The 16,896-nt window shown below is 45.9% G+C and overlaps 1 protein-coding gene and 1 long non-coding RNA gene across 2 annotated transcripts in view; one reads left to right on the top strand and one right to left on the bottom strand.

Moving 5' to 3' along the window:
* The window catches only part of LOC135809691 (uncharacterized), an 18,029-nt gene continuing 1,133 nt past the window's right edge, over positions 1-16,896 (bottom strand). Inside the window, exons 2-3 of the long non-coding RNA XR_010552225.1 lie at positions 1,347-1,556; positions 1-973 (exon numbers count right to left, since the gene is read on the bottom strand). This is a non-coding gene — a long non-coding RNA (uncharacterized LOC135809691). The remainder of the gene's footprint in view (positions 974-1,346; positions 1,557-16,896) is intronic.
* The window catches only part of LOC135809690 (homeobox protein unc-62-like), a 16,644-nt gene continuing 13,101 nt past the window's right edge, over positions 13,354-16,896 (top strand). The window contains exon 1 of the mRNA XM_065323100.1: positions 13,354-13,611. Coding sequence (XP_065179172.1) covers positions 13,354-13,611 — 258 coding nt within the window. The remainder of the gene's footprint in view (positions 13,612-16,896) is intronic.

Genomic DNA, 16,896 nt, shown 5'->3' on the forward strand with positions numbered 1-16,896 from the left:
TAATAATGACAGTTCGCATATCACTCATTGCATGAGGTCAACGCATCTGTTGACAATTTCGAGCCAAGCAGCTCTATCAGAAGCAGATTGCACAGCATCCAGAAGCGAGAGATTAATGCATTGTAAGTCTTTCTTGACAACGTCGATCCATCTCAGACGTGGTCGTCCGCGGGGTCGTCGTATTCATAATTCATAATTATTATAAATATTACATGTGTATGACTGTAAATACAGACTTTCACGCAGGAAATATGAAGATGTTAAAGAATGATGTATTTTGACCTAACCAGGAGTAGGAAATACTAGAATAGACTACAACAACTGGTGTAGAATAAATCTTTGGGAATGAGGTAGTACACGTATCATTTACCAGGGCTGATGTGGCTGATATCTCAGTGTAAAGGAGGATGAGGTAATGATGGCGTCTAGTGGTGATGCGCAGTACTGGAGCGTGTGCATTTAGTTCTCATGTCCTGGATAGACAACTCTGTACAGCAGGTAGATCTACCAGTGGCAATAGAAAACATACATGTACATTATTATACATGCATAGTCCATCTTACAATCAGAGAATGGCAGGTGTGCAAACTGATCGCCATTGTGTGAGATTAGGTGTGCCCGCTCTACTACATGTAACTCCTCGAGACTTCCTTCTCGCGCCGATGGTGGGCAACACAGGGATCCAGCTGTTGCCTTGAGATAGCATTGCAAATAATTGCAATGGCCAGGTAAACGACGGTTGGTTGCGCTGTGTGCGGGCGGGTCCACTGAAGAATGTGCAGAGCCTAGCCGCGCAGTGAGAAGAGTCAAGTGTGAACCGATCACCTGTCCTTAGACTTGGACGGCCAGCGGCAGTGGCTGTACTCCATGCAGTGTACCAGAGCTTGCAGAGTCACACCATGCAGCTACAATGTAACTTTGTTACTTGCAAGCTGCATTGATAACGTGGCGATGTCGCTGAGATGAAATGAACCTAACGACAAACACAGAAGAAAGAACCTCGCTTATTATTGAATTCTGCCAAGTACGGAGTGTAGAGCGATCGAACATGCTCTACACGTACACATTGTTTCTAGCACGCTGGAATGAACAGTACAAGTGGCATAGCCAGATCACGCATGTCATAGCAGACAATGATTGGCATTTGTTAGCAGCTGGAAGAAACTTCAAGAAAGGAAATAAAATAGTTCCGTGTTCTACACAGTGACTGTTGGAATGCATCTGAGAGATCAAGTAACGTTAGTTAGATTAATCATGCAGCAAAACACCATGGTCCTCCTTGCCATACCGGATAAATTTTAATGTACAGTACAAGCCATGGTGCGCATTTCGCTTTGTCACCGTACCTTGAGAAAAAATGTTTTGCATTTTTCAGATATTCCATTCGGAATTCCTGCGCAGAGTCTGACTCTGCAGCTCAGCTGGGCGATGATTTCGCCTCCAACACGATCAGTGAGGTAGAGCCGGACGGATGAGGCACAGACGATCACGGGTTCTGCATGGCATCCTCCTCACAACCTGCTGGCCGCATGCTTTTACGTCGCAAGCTGCATGCCCTTTAGAGATGGATGAACAGAATGATAGACAAAACAATTATGAAAGGTGTTATCGTTACCTCGTAGTCTTGCCGGGATACCTGTTGAATCAACAGGATCTCATTGCATACAAAGGTTTTATAGCAAACCCCATTTTGGTCTCGGTGTCGACGTACCAATAGTGCCCCAAGACCTCTTCCAATACTGCAAAGTTCCACTGAGATGACTCTATACATACATACATGTACATGTAACTGAGATGGCTCTACAATATAAGGGGACCATTAATAACACCTCTGCCAGGTCTGCTATGTGCAATGTACATGTACATGTACATGATTGTACATGTATCTAGTCCGATTAGTCCGACTAGCGCTATAGCGGCATAAGCAGAGGTGGGGTCGTGCAATAGGACAGCTAGCAGAATACCGCGGGTGCCTTGTCGCCGCAGGGCAAAACCAAGGGACACACATTGTCATGACGGCAGATAGTGACAGGTGAGACCTTTGTCTTAGTGCGACAATCCAGCGTCCCGCTTGATATCATTGAGCGAAACCAGTCAAGTACAGAGCTAGAATACAAAATAATATGCATGTCGATGTGCATTATGCATAGTCATTGTACATGTACGTTTCACGGTTTGGTAGCCAGAAGGCTGGGCGGAGGGCTTGGGCGCATCTGTACGCAAACCTGATTTCTACGGTGTTGTGCATTTGAGGTTTGGATGGCAGGCAACGTGCAGGATCGTTTGTGGATCATGTTTGCATTCGCCTGAACCGTCAGCTTGGCAAAACATAGTGGTGGAAGACACCCTGAGTGGTCGCGTATAGGTTGAAAACTAGTCGAGTGTGTGTGGGTGGGGGGGGGGGGGGTGATAGGGCAGATGAAGAGCTTCTGTAATCTGGGAGGGGCCAAGATGGGTCGGTGGAAATCAGCTACATGCACCTGTAAAAATAGAAATGATCCCGTTGAACCTTCGATGAGAGCTAATAGTGCTCTAGTCTAGTACACACACACACACACACACACACACACACACACACACACACACACACGCACACACACACACACGCGCGCGCGCGCGTGCATGCACAAGTGCTGCAGAGTTTGAACAACTGGTAACGAAGGTGCGGAGGTGCACGGAGGATACTGCATAGGTGCAGAGAGTCCCATCCCTCCCCTGAGATACACGCCTTTGCAGACATGGAATTCTGAATGAACATATTTTATTCCGACCATTGTATTTGGTTATTTCAACATATTTGCGTTTTATCCTGCATTTCAATCGGCGATGGAAGCGGACCACTGGCAATGTGGCAAATATTCATAATTCAACGTTTACAATATCGCACGTGTACAATGTAGTACAGTGTATGCACATGTAAGCTGATTGTTGTATGCTCGAACTCGTCTTATTCAAAGTTCTGTCTCGCACTGATACAATACATGTAGCAGAAGTTGCGAGTGAATCAGCCATTATCAGGTATCTCGGGGCTGACTAGATGAGTAGATATCGACGGGTAGTCATGGTACGAAGTCATGACCTTTGTATTTTAGAAGCCATGGCTTTGCAGGCTACACTCTCATTGACAAAAATGCGCCCATGTGAGATAAAAATGAGCTTTTTGGGCCTACATTATACATGTAGCCCTTGGCGGATTATGCTCGGAAAATTGCTGAATTATGCTTCCCATTATGCCAGTGATTATGCCAGTGATTATGCCAGTGATTATGCCAGTGATTATGCTACAGCCTACAGTATGCTGGAATTATGATGGTGCTATACTATGCTGCGGTCCAATCTAATGGTTTGGTGAACTCAGTACAAACAGCCCTTGGCAGATTATGCTGGGTAAATTGCTGAATTATGCTTTCCATTACGCCAGTGATTATGCTACATGTACATGTACATGTACATGTACATGTACAAGATGCTGGAATTCTGCCAATGATGGTGCTATAATACTGTACCCTTGCACTCGTGTTGCACTTTGCAACGTTACAACGACTCTGGTACCATGACAGCATGCAAGCACGGCTTATAAGGGGTAACATTTACCAGGTTATTGCTTAAATATTTATTTATTTAAAGAGTCGGCGTGGAGAAAGCAATTTTATTAGTGCAATAAAGAGTATAATAGATGCAGACATGGCCAGACAACAACGAGTTCATGGAATTTTTAAGGATTTTTATGTTATTTAAAATCGATTTTCGTGTTCCGCTCATCAGTGAATTGTATCGGAACTGAGGGTACTGTGTACAAAAAAGAACATTTTATAACAGCATGATTAAAAGTGTGAACAAAAAAGGAAGTGCTACAGCATTACATAATAGGTGTCAAACATGATAGTGCTAACATATAAAACATACTTTGCTGCCCACTTCATCCCCGTGTTCACCACGGTACGTGCGTTCATGGTGAGGAAGGATGTCCCACCTCCCCAGCTTTCAAGCCATTTGGCTTATCTCTTTGAGTGCCGGAATTGTGCTGCCCGGTACGTTGGTAGGACTCTTCAACACCTGAACGCACGTATCAGACAACATGTGCCGTTGCACTTATTACCACCAGCAGCCAGAGCAAAGCGGCCAAAGCGTGGTAGGCCGTGTAAGAACCCAGTTAGCTCAGTAGACAAACACGCTGTGCCGATAGCGCCGCCTGTTCCCGTGCCACCACCGGCCCCACCACCTGGGATGCCGTGGGTGGCTGGAGCTGGGGTGGGTTTGCCATCATTGACCTGGCCACCACTTCTCGACCCACGGCGAACAGCAGCGGAGCCTACTCTAGCACAACATCATCGTCCTGGGATGGGGGAGGGGCCACCGAGGGACACTGAACCCTCACCTCGGCGGTTGCCCTTGCCTCCGCCTGAGCCACCCCCTTTACCTTTGGTGACTACCGAGATGGTGGTCCCCCCGGTGCTGGGATCCACGGTTCCGACTGTGTCTGGACAGAGAGGGAGATCATCGACAAACCAAAATGAACCCAATATCCTTACCCATAGACCCAGAAGAAGCACAGCTAACTATTCACTTGAAATTTATGCACGGAATGGACTTGGCCCACGCAAAATGGACAGTGGAAATGGGTGTGTAGTAGCAGAGAACCCAGCAACGGTGACGCGGAGCAGCGGTCAAACGACTTGTGATGCTGGTGGAGATGGTGGAGCCATGTTGGAGGCTGATAAGGAGTGCAGTGAGACTGAGCATCAGACGGATGATGAGGAAGTGACTGATGATGATGATGATGGTGGTGATGAGGACGATGATGATGAATGGTCTCGTTTTTTGAAACATTTGGTATCGCTTGTTGTTGAGAAAATCCTGAGTTACATTATTCTGTAGTCATGGGACAACTTCGATGTGTATTGTCGCTGTGTTTGCTCCGCTGGTGTATTACTTGCATACGTGGTTCGCGGGCATCATACAAGCGCCAGCGCCACAGCTTTTTAACAAGCTGCCATACCCTTAGAGCACAGTGATGTGTACGGTGTCTTTAAAAGTTTTTTATGTTTGTTCTTTTATTCCATTATGAGGTCTTCTCCGATTGGTGGCCCCATGCTCATTGTGTTCAACTGCACGTTGCGTTTCTTTTTATATTGAGTTCCAGTGCACTTTGTATTCATTTTCCTCTCTTTTTTCATTCTATTTGAATTTTGATGTATTGCGTTTTTGCTTGCCCGTACAAGAGGCTGTTCAAATGATGAAGATGAGACGGAGGACGAGGAGATGAGGCGGAGGAGGTTGAAGGAAAGGAGCGGGATGAGACGGAAGAGAGCGACGTGAGCAAAACGTCAGCTGTATTTTGTCACTTGTTATCACGTCCAGATTGTCTTTGTGTGTACGATGATTCTCACTTTTCTGTTTTGTGCCGTGCAAGTTATGTTAAGCAGTTGAAGGTTCTGGAAGCTGTATGTATTCGTTTGCATAATCCTGTTCTTTGTAAACAAAAGAAGCATGTAGTCGCGCTAAAGTTGTTCTCGTAGCTGGTTATCAGATGTACATGTAAATGTCGTGTCATGTTGCAGTGTATCACCTCATGCTTTGTGCCTGCACTCAGTATTATGTTAGCACTATCATGTTTGACACCTATTATGTAATGCTGTAGCACTTCCTTTTTTGTTCACACTTTTAATTATAAATTTAAATAAATTTCACGGTTCGCGTGAGACTCGGCTCGAAGCCCAGTTTTCCGCATCCGTCATGGGAACGCCACCACCCTCTAGGATCAATTTAATTATGCTGTTATAAAAATTTAATGTTCTTTTTTGTACACAGTACCCTCAGTTCCGATACAATTCACTGATGAGCGGAACACGAAAATCGATTTTGAATAAAATAAAAATCCTTAAAAATTCCATGAACTCGTTGTTGTCTGGCCATGTCTATAGTAGTAGTAGTATTTATTTTATTTACCATTGGATGCCTCAACAGTGATACACACAACTCTTAAGAGGGCCGATAACGGGGTAAGTGGAAAGGAAAAGAAAAGAAAAGAAAAAAATAGAAAAATTGGAATCCAGACATCAAGCAGTACAGTAATCAAACACCAAGTCAACTTCAAGCGTAGTACAAGAAATATCAAGATCATCGAGAAACTCAACAGATTCCAAAAAGAAGGTCAAAATACTTCTTAAACGCCACTGGGTCTTTAAAAAGATCCCTGAGATGGTTTGCAAATGTAGAGGTACGGTGGTGTCTGCGCCACTCGGCAGGCAGTGTATTAAAGAAAATTGCGGCACGATTAGAAAAAGAATTTACTCCATCAGTTGTCCGGTGCTTAGATATGGCAATGGAAGCATTAGAGTGGCTTCTAGTTCTAAGTGTCTGCATCTATTATACTCTTTATTGAACTAATTTATTTATTTATTCAACATCTTATGGCTTCCAATGGCAGCCAAAACGGGAAGATGTGGGTGATAGCCAACCATGGTAAAAGAAGGAGAAGATTATATACATGAAAAGGAAACAGCCGAAAGCTATATTGATTTGTTTATTATTATTATGGTGCACTCAGTCATCAGCAGGCCCTCAGATTCACTTTAAATTCTTTCAGTGATTAGGGCTTGGCGGATAATGCCGGCAGAATTTTCGGCAGAAAACGCCTGTTTGGGGGGTCGAGCATATTTCGGCAGAACGGGGGCTGAAAAAGCATTCTCTGCCATGTCAAATGACAGTTACCACGGAATTGGCGTGCGACGTTCTGCTTTTGCAGCAGATTTGCCGCGTTCTTCGACACGCAGTCCATCCATCCACCAAATGTGGCCGAAGCTGTTACTTTGTGGAAGGTAGCAGCCTTGAATGGCAGGCCAGTGGCAGAAGTCTAAGTAAGAGTCGTAGATCTACATAATATTGCCCAGTTGCAGCGATTTTCGACCTTCGGTGAAAAAGCCCGCTGTGTGAAAAGATTCAAATCGAATCATCTTTTGCTGCGCAAGCCGGGCCGCGGACGGGTATTCCGTGGATCACGACACCAGTGAAGTCAGACTTGAAAATGTTCGCAAAACAAGCATTTTGCAACGAAGGTCGAAAATCGCTGCACCTGGGCCATATTATGTAGTGTGGCTAGCCTTCATACGTTATTGCCTTTTAGCAGCCCCATTTACCTCTTTGTGTGATATTTCCCCAGCCTTCAGCACAGCCATTTCCTCTGGCTAACGCAGTCAGTCCAAATGAGAACTGATCATAAAGGCTAGAATGCCTTGTCTAGTATTTCACATGACTCATCTTTTTAGATCCTGAACCCAATTATGTGTGCCAAGTGTATTTTTACATAACTGGATTTCAGCAGAAATTTCAGCAGAAAATGCACTTTCATGAGCAGAATATTGAGCAGACCGAAAAGCAGAATGAGGGATTTCGGCGAGCATTATCCGCCTAGCCCTATCAGTGATGCAGAAGTCTTCACTGAGTCGGGAAGTTGTAGCCACGCACAGTAGCCCTGGAAGAATGGCGATCTTGTGAATTGCGTTGACTTGGCCTTGGGAAGAGACACTTTGTTTCTGGTTGAGCGGCCCGAAACAAACCAGTTATAAGGCTTTATATGTTCAGGAACACAACCCAAGAGCATTCGATGAACCTTTTTATTTTTTTATTTATTTTCATTTATTTTCTCTTCATTTCTGACTCTTCTTACTGGTTGTCATCGCTTTCATAATATTGGGCAGAACTGCCCGTTTGCCATGCGATGTAAAATAAATAAACAACAACAACAACAACCAATATACAGAGGCAAGTTAGTCGGCGTTGCTCTAACGGAGTAGTCTGAGCTAATAAGTACAATATGTCCGCAGCAAAACAAATCTTCAGCCAGCATAGTAAGGTCATGCCGACCGTCTGGTCTCAGAAGTCCTTTTATGCCAGGGCATAATTTTTAGACATACAGTAAATATCGGATATAACGTGCCCCTTTGATTTTCGAAAATTTATCACTATATCCGGTGCATCACTATAGCCGATTTGCATGTTTGACCGACACATGGCACATGACTGCACATGAAATGATGCGTACACGCTGGAAAAAGCATGCTGAAAGTGCATGCATGCTCCGCGGACTGAGTACCGGTGCATGACACAGAGCAGTGCATGGCAGTGCAGTACGAGTACAGACTGTACATGTACATGTACTAGTACTTCGATACATCATGTGGCATGGCTGCTTCTTCAGCGTGTTCTCCAAAAAAACGCCTGATCCGTACTCGCGTACTCCGTGTCCAACGAGTTGCGTAGAGCCAGACATGAGTGGCTGTGTACGTGAGTTGGCAACATCATCGTGAGAGGCAACACAGCCAGAAACGGACAAAAAGCGTGCAGAAAGATACAGAAAAGGACAATACCATACAAAGGGAGCGAGAGGTAGCGCAGCCAGAAAAGGACATGTGCATACAGAAACGGACAAGAGCATACAAAGGGAGCACAATGCAAGGGGTAGCACAGCCAGAAACGGACATGTGTGTGCAGGTAAAATAATGGGTTGGTGCAAAAAGAGATCATGAGTACGTCGAAAAAAACAATTGTTTTGTGATCATCACTCTTGATCATTATATGCGATATTTTCCTGTACATTTGATATGGTTTGCTTCCTGAAGTCCATCACAATAAGCGATATATCGGTATAGCCGATAATAGTGTATATAGTGATATTTTAGCTGTACTTTTTCTGATTTGATTTTGATTTTGACGTGTTCTATCACTATAACCGGTATATCATTATATCCGGTCACTTTATAAACGATACTTACTGTAATCCGAAGATCATGCGAGGAATTATACCAGCATAATCCGCCATGGGCTAGTCCACAGGCACTGCGTGAGGTGGTAATCGCAAAGCGAGAGAGATAGTCTGGGTGGAAATTGATGCACTGTGGGGGGAGAGCTGATTGGCACCGCCGAAGATGACGACTCGATGGTTGTCATGCTGGATACGGGCGTTGCGGATGCCGGTGCAGGCGCTTTAAAATTAATCATTATAACCTTAGAAGTTGCGACTTCGGCGGTATTAGTGATAAAGTTGGTTGTTCCAACGAGGAACACACATTTCCTGCCGAACTTGACACTTGACTGGCTCACGACTGCCATCAGGAGCACCAAGGAGCACGTCGCACCGTCGACCCGCAAACATGCAAGAAAGCACCACTTCCTGCTCAATACACAATGTTCCGGGGAATTCACCCCTCAACAGTTGAGCTTGGCTGAGGAAGATTGTGCTTGAAAACCACCACTTATATACTGCTCTCCAGGCCAAACCATCACCTGGGATACAACCAGTAATTTACCTTACAGAGATGCATCGTTTCCAGCGCGACAAACACCTCGTGAGGCCCCAGGTAGCAGCGTGAGCGTGAGTCCCGTCATCTTCTGCACGACCGGATGTACATGTACGTCGCCGGAAACCAACCGATTCCTCAAGCGTTTGTGCGGTATGCTGGCTAGCAACGACAACAAGAAATATGGAGAAATGATATGCTACATGTACATGTATGTCCGGACTCGGTTAGCATTCGCTCTGCTAAGAGCTGCCATAATGTGCATCCCTCGGCACACCACCGTCCAGTCAATGCACTCCGAGAGTTGGCTGTTGTGTAGAGGGGCATATGTGAGGTGTTGTTTGTCTTAGTTCTTACGATTTTAATTGTATTTTAATCTGTATTAGGGGCCTGTCACATTGAGGGAACAATCCTCAGATTATAAACCGGGAATAATTAATTTTGTTCTGCTTTTCATCACGGCCACACTGCATACGCACAATGAAAAAAATCTCACTCACGCGAGCAATTTTTTGTCACCACTAGCTTCTGGCAGTCTGTCAACCCCGCTCCTGGGCCAGAGCTGCATCAGCACAGCTTCTAGAGTATCGCTCCACTTCAGAACGCAATAAAAAACAAGGAAACTCAAAGAAATCCAGTGGAAGCCGCGGATGATTATAATCTTCGGCGGAAAAGCGGGACCTCGAGCTGATTTTCATTGAGTGGACTAAATCTCTCAAATCTCCCGCTCAGCGGAAACTATCCATGGTAACCACGGATTATTTTCAAATTTTCCCTCAGTGTGACCGGCCCCTTAGGCTTAGGTGCTGCTGTAGTTTTGGAGTGGTGCTACAAGTACATCACATACATGTGTCATCACACACTTTTTTCTATTCTTTTGGGTTACATTTTTTCCTTTTCTGGTTAAAGTTCTGGGTTTGCATTACATTTGTATTGCATTTTCATCCATTGTGTTTCTTTTGCCGGTAAAAGAGGCTTCGCGACGCCACAAAAAAAAGAAGAAAAAAAAGAAGAAGAAAAGAGCGTGAGTCAGAGTCGCTCATGGGGTTGTGCTAAACAGACGTTGAGGGCCAGTAACTATTCGCAACGCTGGCACCTCCAAATCCTAATCGCACGGCCACGTGACGGACAACATAACGAAATACATGTAACTTAGAAGTTGCGACTTCGGTGGTATTAGTCATGAAGGGATTTAGTTGGTTGTCTGTTTTAATAGCACAACTCCAAGAGCGACTCTGACTCACGCTGCTACCTGGGACCTCACGAGGTGTGTGTCGCGCTAGAAACGAAGCGTCTCTGTAAATTTGTAGCCATGGTGATGGTTTGGCCTGGAGAGCACTTTACACATGTAAAAAAACTTGTAATTTACTACATGTACCTCGACCACTCCTGCTAACGTTTTTGCCCCCACTTGTTTTTCATGATCAATTGCTTCTTGCCTCCCCGGGTAATTCCCATCTACATGTAGCGGTTTCTGGCTAGTATCAGTTCTATCACACTTATCAATCGTCCTCATTGGCGTCACGCCATCGTGGAATAAAAGAATATAAATAAAGTGGTGCTTTTCAGGTACAATCTTCCTCAGCCTACTCAAGCTCGATGAGGGGTGAGTTCCCCGAAACACTGTGCATCGAACAGGGAGTGTGCTTTCTTGAAGGTTTGCTGATTCGAAGGTGCCACATACTCCTTGTGTGCTCCTAATGGCAATCGTGAGTCTGTCAAGTGTCAAGTTCGGCAGGAAGCGTGTGTTCCTCGTTGGAACAACCAACTTCATCATTAATTAAATATAACCACCAGAGAAATAGAGATACGGCGAAATTGCAGGGAGTCCAAGTGAGACAATCTATTCAAATACGATTTGGTTCATAGTTGTCATTCGGCCTCATTTTCTCTGTACTGCGCTGATGAGTCCACAAAGGACGAAACAGTTCTGTCTGCAGATTGAATACATGCACATGTACAATGTACATGTGTGGGAGCAAGCAACTTAGCCTAGAACATACATGTACATGTACATTGTATCTAGTAGTAGTCTAAGGGTTGCCTTAGCTTTGCTATGTGCATGAACCGCAACGTAACAACAATGACCTAGCCGGCTGTCTCTGTTCTATTCGGCCTTTGTGTGTATCATGTACATGTAAAATGTACATGTACATGTATGAACATGATTCGGAGGTGAAAAGGAGGCGACTACTCGTTAGGTGGGGGCGGTGTTGAGAATGTCAGGAGGTGCGCATGGGGAGGGCAGGACAGGCGTAATGAGCACTTGACCAATGGGAGGGCAATGATTATTGGATTGAGTAACTGAGTTACTTCCGCATTGTATAGTCATTTTACAATTGTCAATTTTTTTTAAATGGTCATTCTTAATTAATAGTAATGGATATGGATTGACAATAAGTTTGACACGCTCACGCACGCTCTGTCATGTCGTCTGCCTCAGTTGAGATACATCATTTACATGGTAATAAGCGTGACTAAGTGACAGCGGTCTACTACTAGCGTCTAAAACCTGACATCCAGTCACACATTGTACATAAACAAGCATCTTGAGTGTACACGAAATCATCACGCTGCACGTTTGCAGTATTCCCACGGCCCAATTGACACCGCTCCTGTTGACGCTGGACACGCTCGGTCCAAACAAAATGACATTTTGTGACTTGGAAAGGACATAGTGGTGCCTTATTTCCCCGCACCGTCTCGCAGCTGTAATTAAGTTACTTTACAACTACTGACCCACGAGACCAGAGGCTGGCTTAGTGTTCAGGGAGAAAGCACACTAATTGGCTAGGGACACTATTAGGCATGGTGGCTGTATTCTGATTGACAAGCAGCTTTCTCTCAATATGCACCTGGCCCATGTGACTTGGCCACATGCCAGGCCATCTGAACGCCAAGCCCATGTACAAAGTACATGTAGCTACTAAACACCTTCAGACAGGACCATGCAATAGGAGTCACACGCACAACGTGCACAAGTTCAACACGGATCGAGCAGAGTTATCGCGGTTAGAATACGTGCCGAATCCGAATAGAAACACGAGGACAGTCATCACTTACGCCATCGACGCCACACTCCTCACGGAGAAATACACCTTCAACAGGTTGAAGAGTATGGTTGAATTCGGACTTTGGCACGGACACGGGATCTTTTGATGTGTGTTTGGTAGCTCAGGCTATTGTACCTAGTGCTGTGCCCGTAGACTGGGAACTAGACAGAGAGGAAGATGACAGTATGAGAACTAGAACACGACACGAATCTACATGTATGATGATGCGGTCATGTATATTATTTTGAGGTGGCACTGGCAGCCGCAGAGGCCCATGCAGCTCATCTTACGCGGATATATTGCATCTCCCATGTCTAGCCTGCATGCAATGGTCTGCCTCGCGTGGCACAAGACAGAGAAAAGTGATACTGCAATGCACGCATGTTACAACACACATAAAGGGGGCTGGCTGTACCACTCGGGGTCTAGTGCCTAGTGGCTGCCCTATCCATCACCCTGCGAGCCATGTAAAGTCCCCTCCCAGACAGTGCATGCAATGCAGGACGATAATCGTAGTGACAGGCAGGCACTGAGGCCGAGGCAGGCCTGACGGTGATGCACCATTACTGACCAGCCCATGCCACTTCATTACTAGTATTCTTGTAAGAGTAGTCATGTTTCTGGCGGGTCGGCCATACTGCTATAGGGCGGTGACAGACAAGCATGTGCTTGCAATGGCAGAACTGCTATGACAACCTGCCAGGCAGTCAGAACTTGACAAGCGCATTGACACGGAACACAGCTGTGTTGGTAAGAGACCTGCATGCAACAATGGATACATCTCTCTCTCTCTCTTTACATTAGATCTAGCTATGTGCACGGACAGTTCATGTGTGTATGAACTATGATGTATGCATGTGCACCATTATGCCTACTGCTACATGTCCATCGAATGTCATGCTCACCGGGCGAGGAATGTCTAGTAGTCCTGATCTCCGCACTGGTAGGCTGGTCTTCAGGTCATTGAGGCAACGTCGTAGGCTGGTCTTTGCCTCTGGCTGATGCTAGTACTAGTCAGGCGTGCTGAGTGCGTTGCTCTTGTTGTCTGGCAAAGCCAAACTCAACTGCACTTCTTCTTCCTCCTCTCTGAACTGCCTGCTAATACTGCGCGGACACTCAGCCAGCCGTGTGCAGGCAATTTGCCTGCATCGCGACGAGACAGGATGACGACCATGTTCGTAGCTTCAGCAGCCCCGGCTGCAGCGGCAGCAACGGTGGTGGTTATCCCTGAGCCGTGTCAACCGATCACCTATGTCCAGGTAAGAACAATTGATTGCGAATGCGATAAAGGTGTGAGTGCAAGCGATGCCAGCCATCCTTGCTCACTATTATAAAATTAATGCTACTCGATCTGATCACATGCACGCTCCTCCTCTTTACTAACGTGTATTGGCACAGAATCCGACAGGACTGTGAGTGTCGGCTACCGAAATGTGTGCGCCGCGGAGTGTTGGTGCCAAGACTATTCTCATTCAGTTCGCCATGAAACGACGCACGGAGAGTCGAGGCTAGGTAGGGCCTTTGGAACATCCTGGCGTGTTGCATATTCCACAGGCAAACTACTACCAAAGAAGCTGAAATCGGCGAAGGAGCAGGGTGTAGAACCTGCACTCTTAGTACTATGCCTGTTCACTTACGAACACTGAATTTCCGAGCAGAAACATCGACCCACTTTATGATTACATGTACTCGACGTTTTACCTATTAGTCATGTTAGTTTTACGACCTAAATCACGTTACGTTATGCTAGCTGGATACATGTCGAACAAAAGGAACCAGCCGGCTGTACCCAAACGCTCTAAACTGATCACTACATCGCATTACAGGGCGGTAACGAACACGGTGGGACTGTTCTATGTACAACAGTTCAACAGGCGGCAACTGCCTAAATCGAAGCTCGGAAGCATAGCTTGGTAAACCTGGTTGACTACAGTCCAAAGCTGTTACTGAAGAAAGTAGTGCAGCACTTGTATTATAGTCCTAGTTGGTCGAGGGGCCACGGAAGATTGGCATTACAGAGACGTCCATCTATAGGATCTATGTTTGTCGGAATTGGGGGCCACGTGTTTCCGAATATTGGTCATCTTAGTCCCAACCAAAGTTCCCTTGAAGCACGTTTGTTGCAAAATACCCGATCCGTTTCACCGCTTGTCTCCCCGTTACCCCCCCTCCTGTGCGAATTAAAACAAACCAACCACCGCCGCCTCCCACCGGAGATGTGCATGGCGTCCCAAAAATCCAGATGTGAAGATGCAGGCACGTGACTGGTCATGGTAATCCCGGCAGAGAGACTCAGAGATCCTCTAACAGCAAAATTCATTGCTACAAGTTCATAATAATAATTATTATGCAATGTAAATCGGATAATCCCATGCTGTAAAGGTAGGGCAAAACTAAAGGTTGAACGCAGCTCAGATCACGAGTATGTACATTGTCATTGTATGTTAGTACTTCAGTAGTAACGTTCTGCTTGTCTTCCACAGACTCAGTTGTACCGCTTTCCTTTTCCGTGATCCTATACACATGTACATACTTCAAGTAGGGGCGTGAGAAATGCCGGAAGTCAGTTTCGGTTGCGTCCAAGTAATGGATGGGTATCACGAGTACATAGAGACTGGGGATCTTTGCAGGAAAGACGGCCAGTTATTCTCCGCTGGCGCTTACTGAGAGCTCCCCCTGCTCCCCTCCCACAACCAAAGCGAGGTATCCACCCCTGAAGATGGGTCTCCTTGGCCAGAGAGCGCACACAAACTGGAAATCACACGAGCAAACATTGGTGGACCGGGACATGACCACCGTCCTTACTATGCTGCCCTCGACAATCTCGTTTCTCTCTCTCTCTCTTTCTCTCTCTCTCTCTCTCTCTCTCTCTCTCTCTCTCTCTCTCTTTCTTTCTCTCTGTCTCTGTCTCGGTCTCCCTCTGTCTCGGTCTCCCTCTGTCTCTCCCTCTGTCTCTCTCTCTGTCTCTCTCTCTCTCTCTCTATCTCTCTCTCTGTCTCTCTCTCTGTCTCTCTCTCTGTCTCTCTCTCTGTCTCTCTCTCTCTCTCTCTCTCTCTCTCTCTCTCTCCCTCTCCCTCTCTCCCTCTCCCTCTCCCTCTCTCCCTCTCCCTCTCCCTCCTCCCCCCCCCTCTCTCTCTCTCTCTCTCTCTCTCTCTCTCTCTCTCTCTCTCTCTCTCTCTCTCTATGCTTCTTCCTCGCTCCTGCCCCTACTGATAGATTTCGGTTTAACTTTACTTTCAAAGTCAGTACAACTGCAAAATACGACCAATACCTGCGTTGTCCTCCGTACCCACTATGACTGGGACACAACGAACATGTACATGTACATGTACATCTATAGACTATAGTTATAAGCGAAGGTCCCTGGTTCCAGTCCTAGTGGTGACAGCCTATTGTTTTCTTCAGACTTCTCCCCTTTCCATTCCCTCAACTAGTGACTACGTTTCACTGCCATCACCACGTGACCCGTGATCGTTGATTTGTCAGATGAGATTCCTCAACGGTGCAAGTGAGATGTCCAAGCTTGCAACCATAGGAATACGTACTCCATTTCCCACGCCTTGGAAATCCATTGTACCAAGTCACGAATACAGTGTGGTCAATTCACTGGGGATGATCGGTGCGTTCTTGGCAATGGCCTCCCGATTCAGGTTAGGACTTGGTTTTTGATCCGTTTCGTTTTTCAATGATGGCCTTCGCCGAACTAATCGTACCTGCCTGCGAAGGAGAAGGAACTTTTTAAGTTTTGCGAAGTCGAAATACGAGGTCTCTACACGACTGCTTTTGATCACCAAGCACCAAGGAGGAACAGGAGGAGGAGCAGGTAAGCCATTCAGTCACCAGATTCACACTTGAGTTATTTCGTGCTCTATTAGCATTTCCTGATATCACACGGAGTCAATTCTTCACAATATGCGAGTTCGATTGTGATTTCACATGTGATTTCTATTTTCTTCTAAGCCACTTCTTGCTCATTGCATACATTCTCAGGTTACAGTGACCCCCGTCACCAGCCAACACTGTACTGAGTTATTGTCTGCCTTCATCCCTCTGCTTGGGTGAATAGGTTACAACTCCCATACACATGTACATGGATGTGCACTTTGAAGCACGAGTAGTGAGCATTTCAGACTTCATACACTTCGATTTGCACCTATTGCACCTACCTATGCCTTTTTCATTGGAATTATCATAACAAGTACCATGCACATGTACGCACGTTGCAAGAGAAGCACGCAAGACAGCGATATTTTCTTTGCCCGGCCATGATTCAATAATGTTTATCGTCTGTTTCCAATCGCTACTTATTCGATGCTCCTCAACAATGACGGGAATAAAATGGAAGAACAGTTACACGGACCACTTGTGTCGATGTCACCGGTGTTTTGAATTTGTTGGTTTGTTAGTTCAACACAAAGCCGTAACTCAACCAGGCATGCGTTACTCCGACTACAATGCTGTGTGGATGAGTAATGAGATCGATCATAACATTACTGTGATCAGCTAGTAGATGCACGAATCCGGAGCTCTATGGCTCATATCTA

The sequence above is a fragment of the Sycon ciliatum genome, chromosome 2 (assembly GCF_964019385.1).
Source record: "Sycon ciliatum chromosome 2, ocSycCili1.1, whole genome shotgun sequence".
NCBI classification, from domain to species: Eukaryota; Metazoa; Porifera; class Calcarea; order Leucosolenida; family Sycettidae; genus Sycon; species Sycon ciliatum.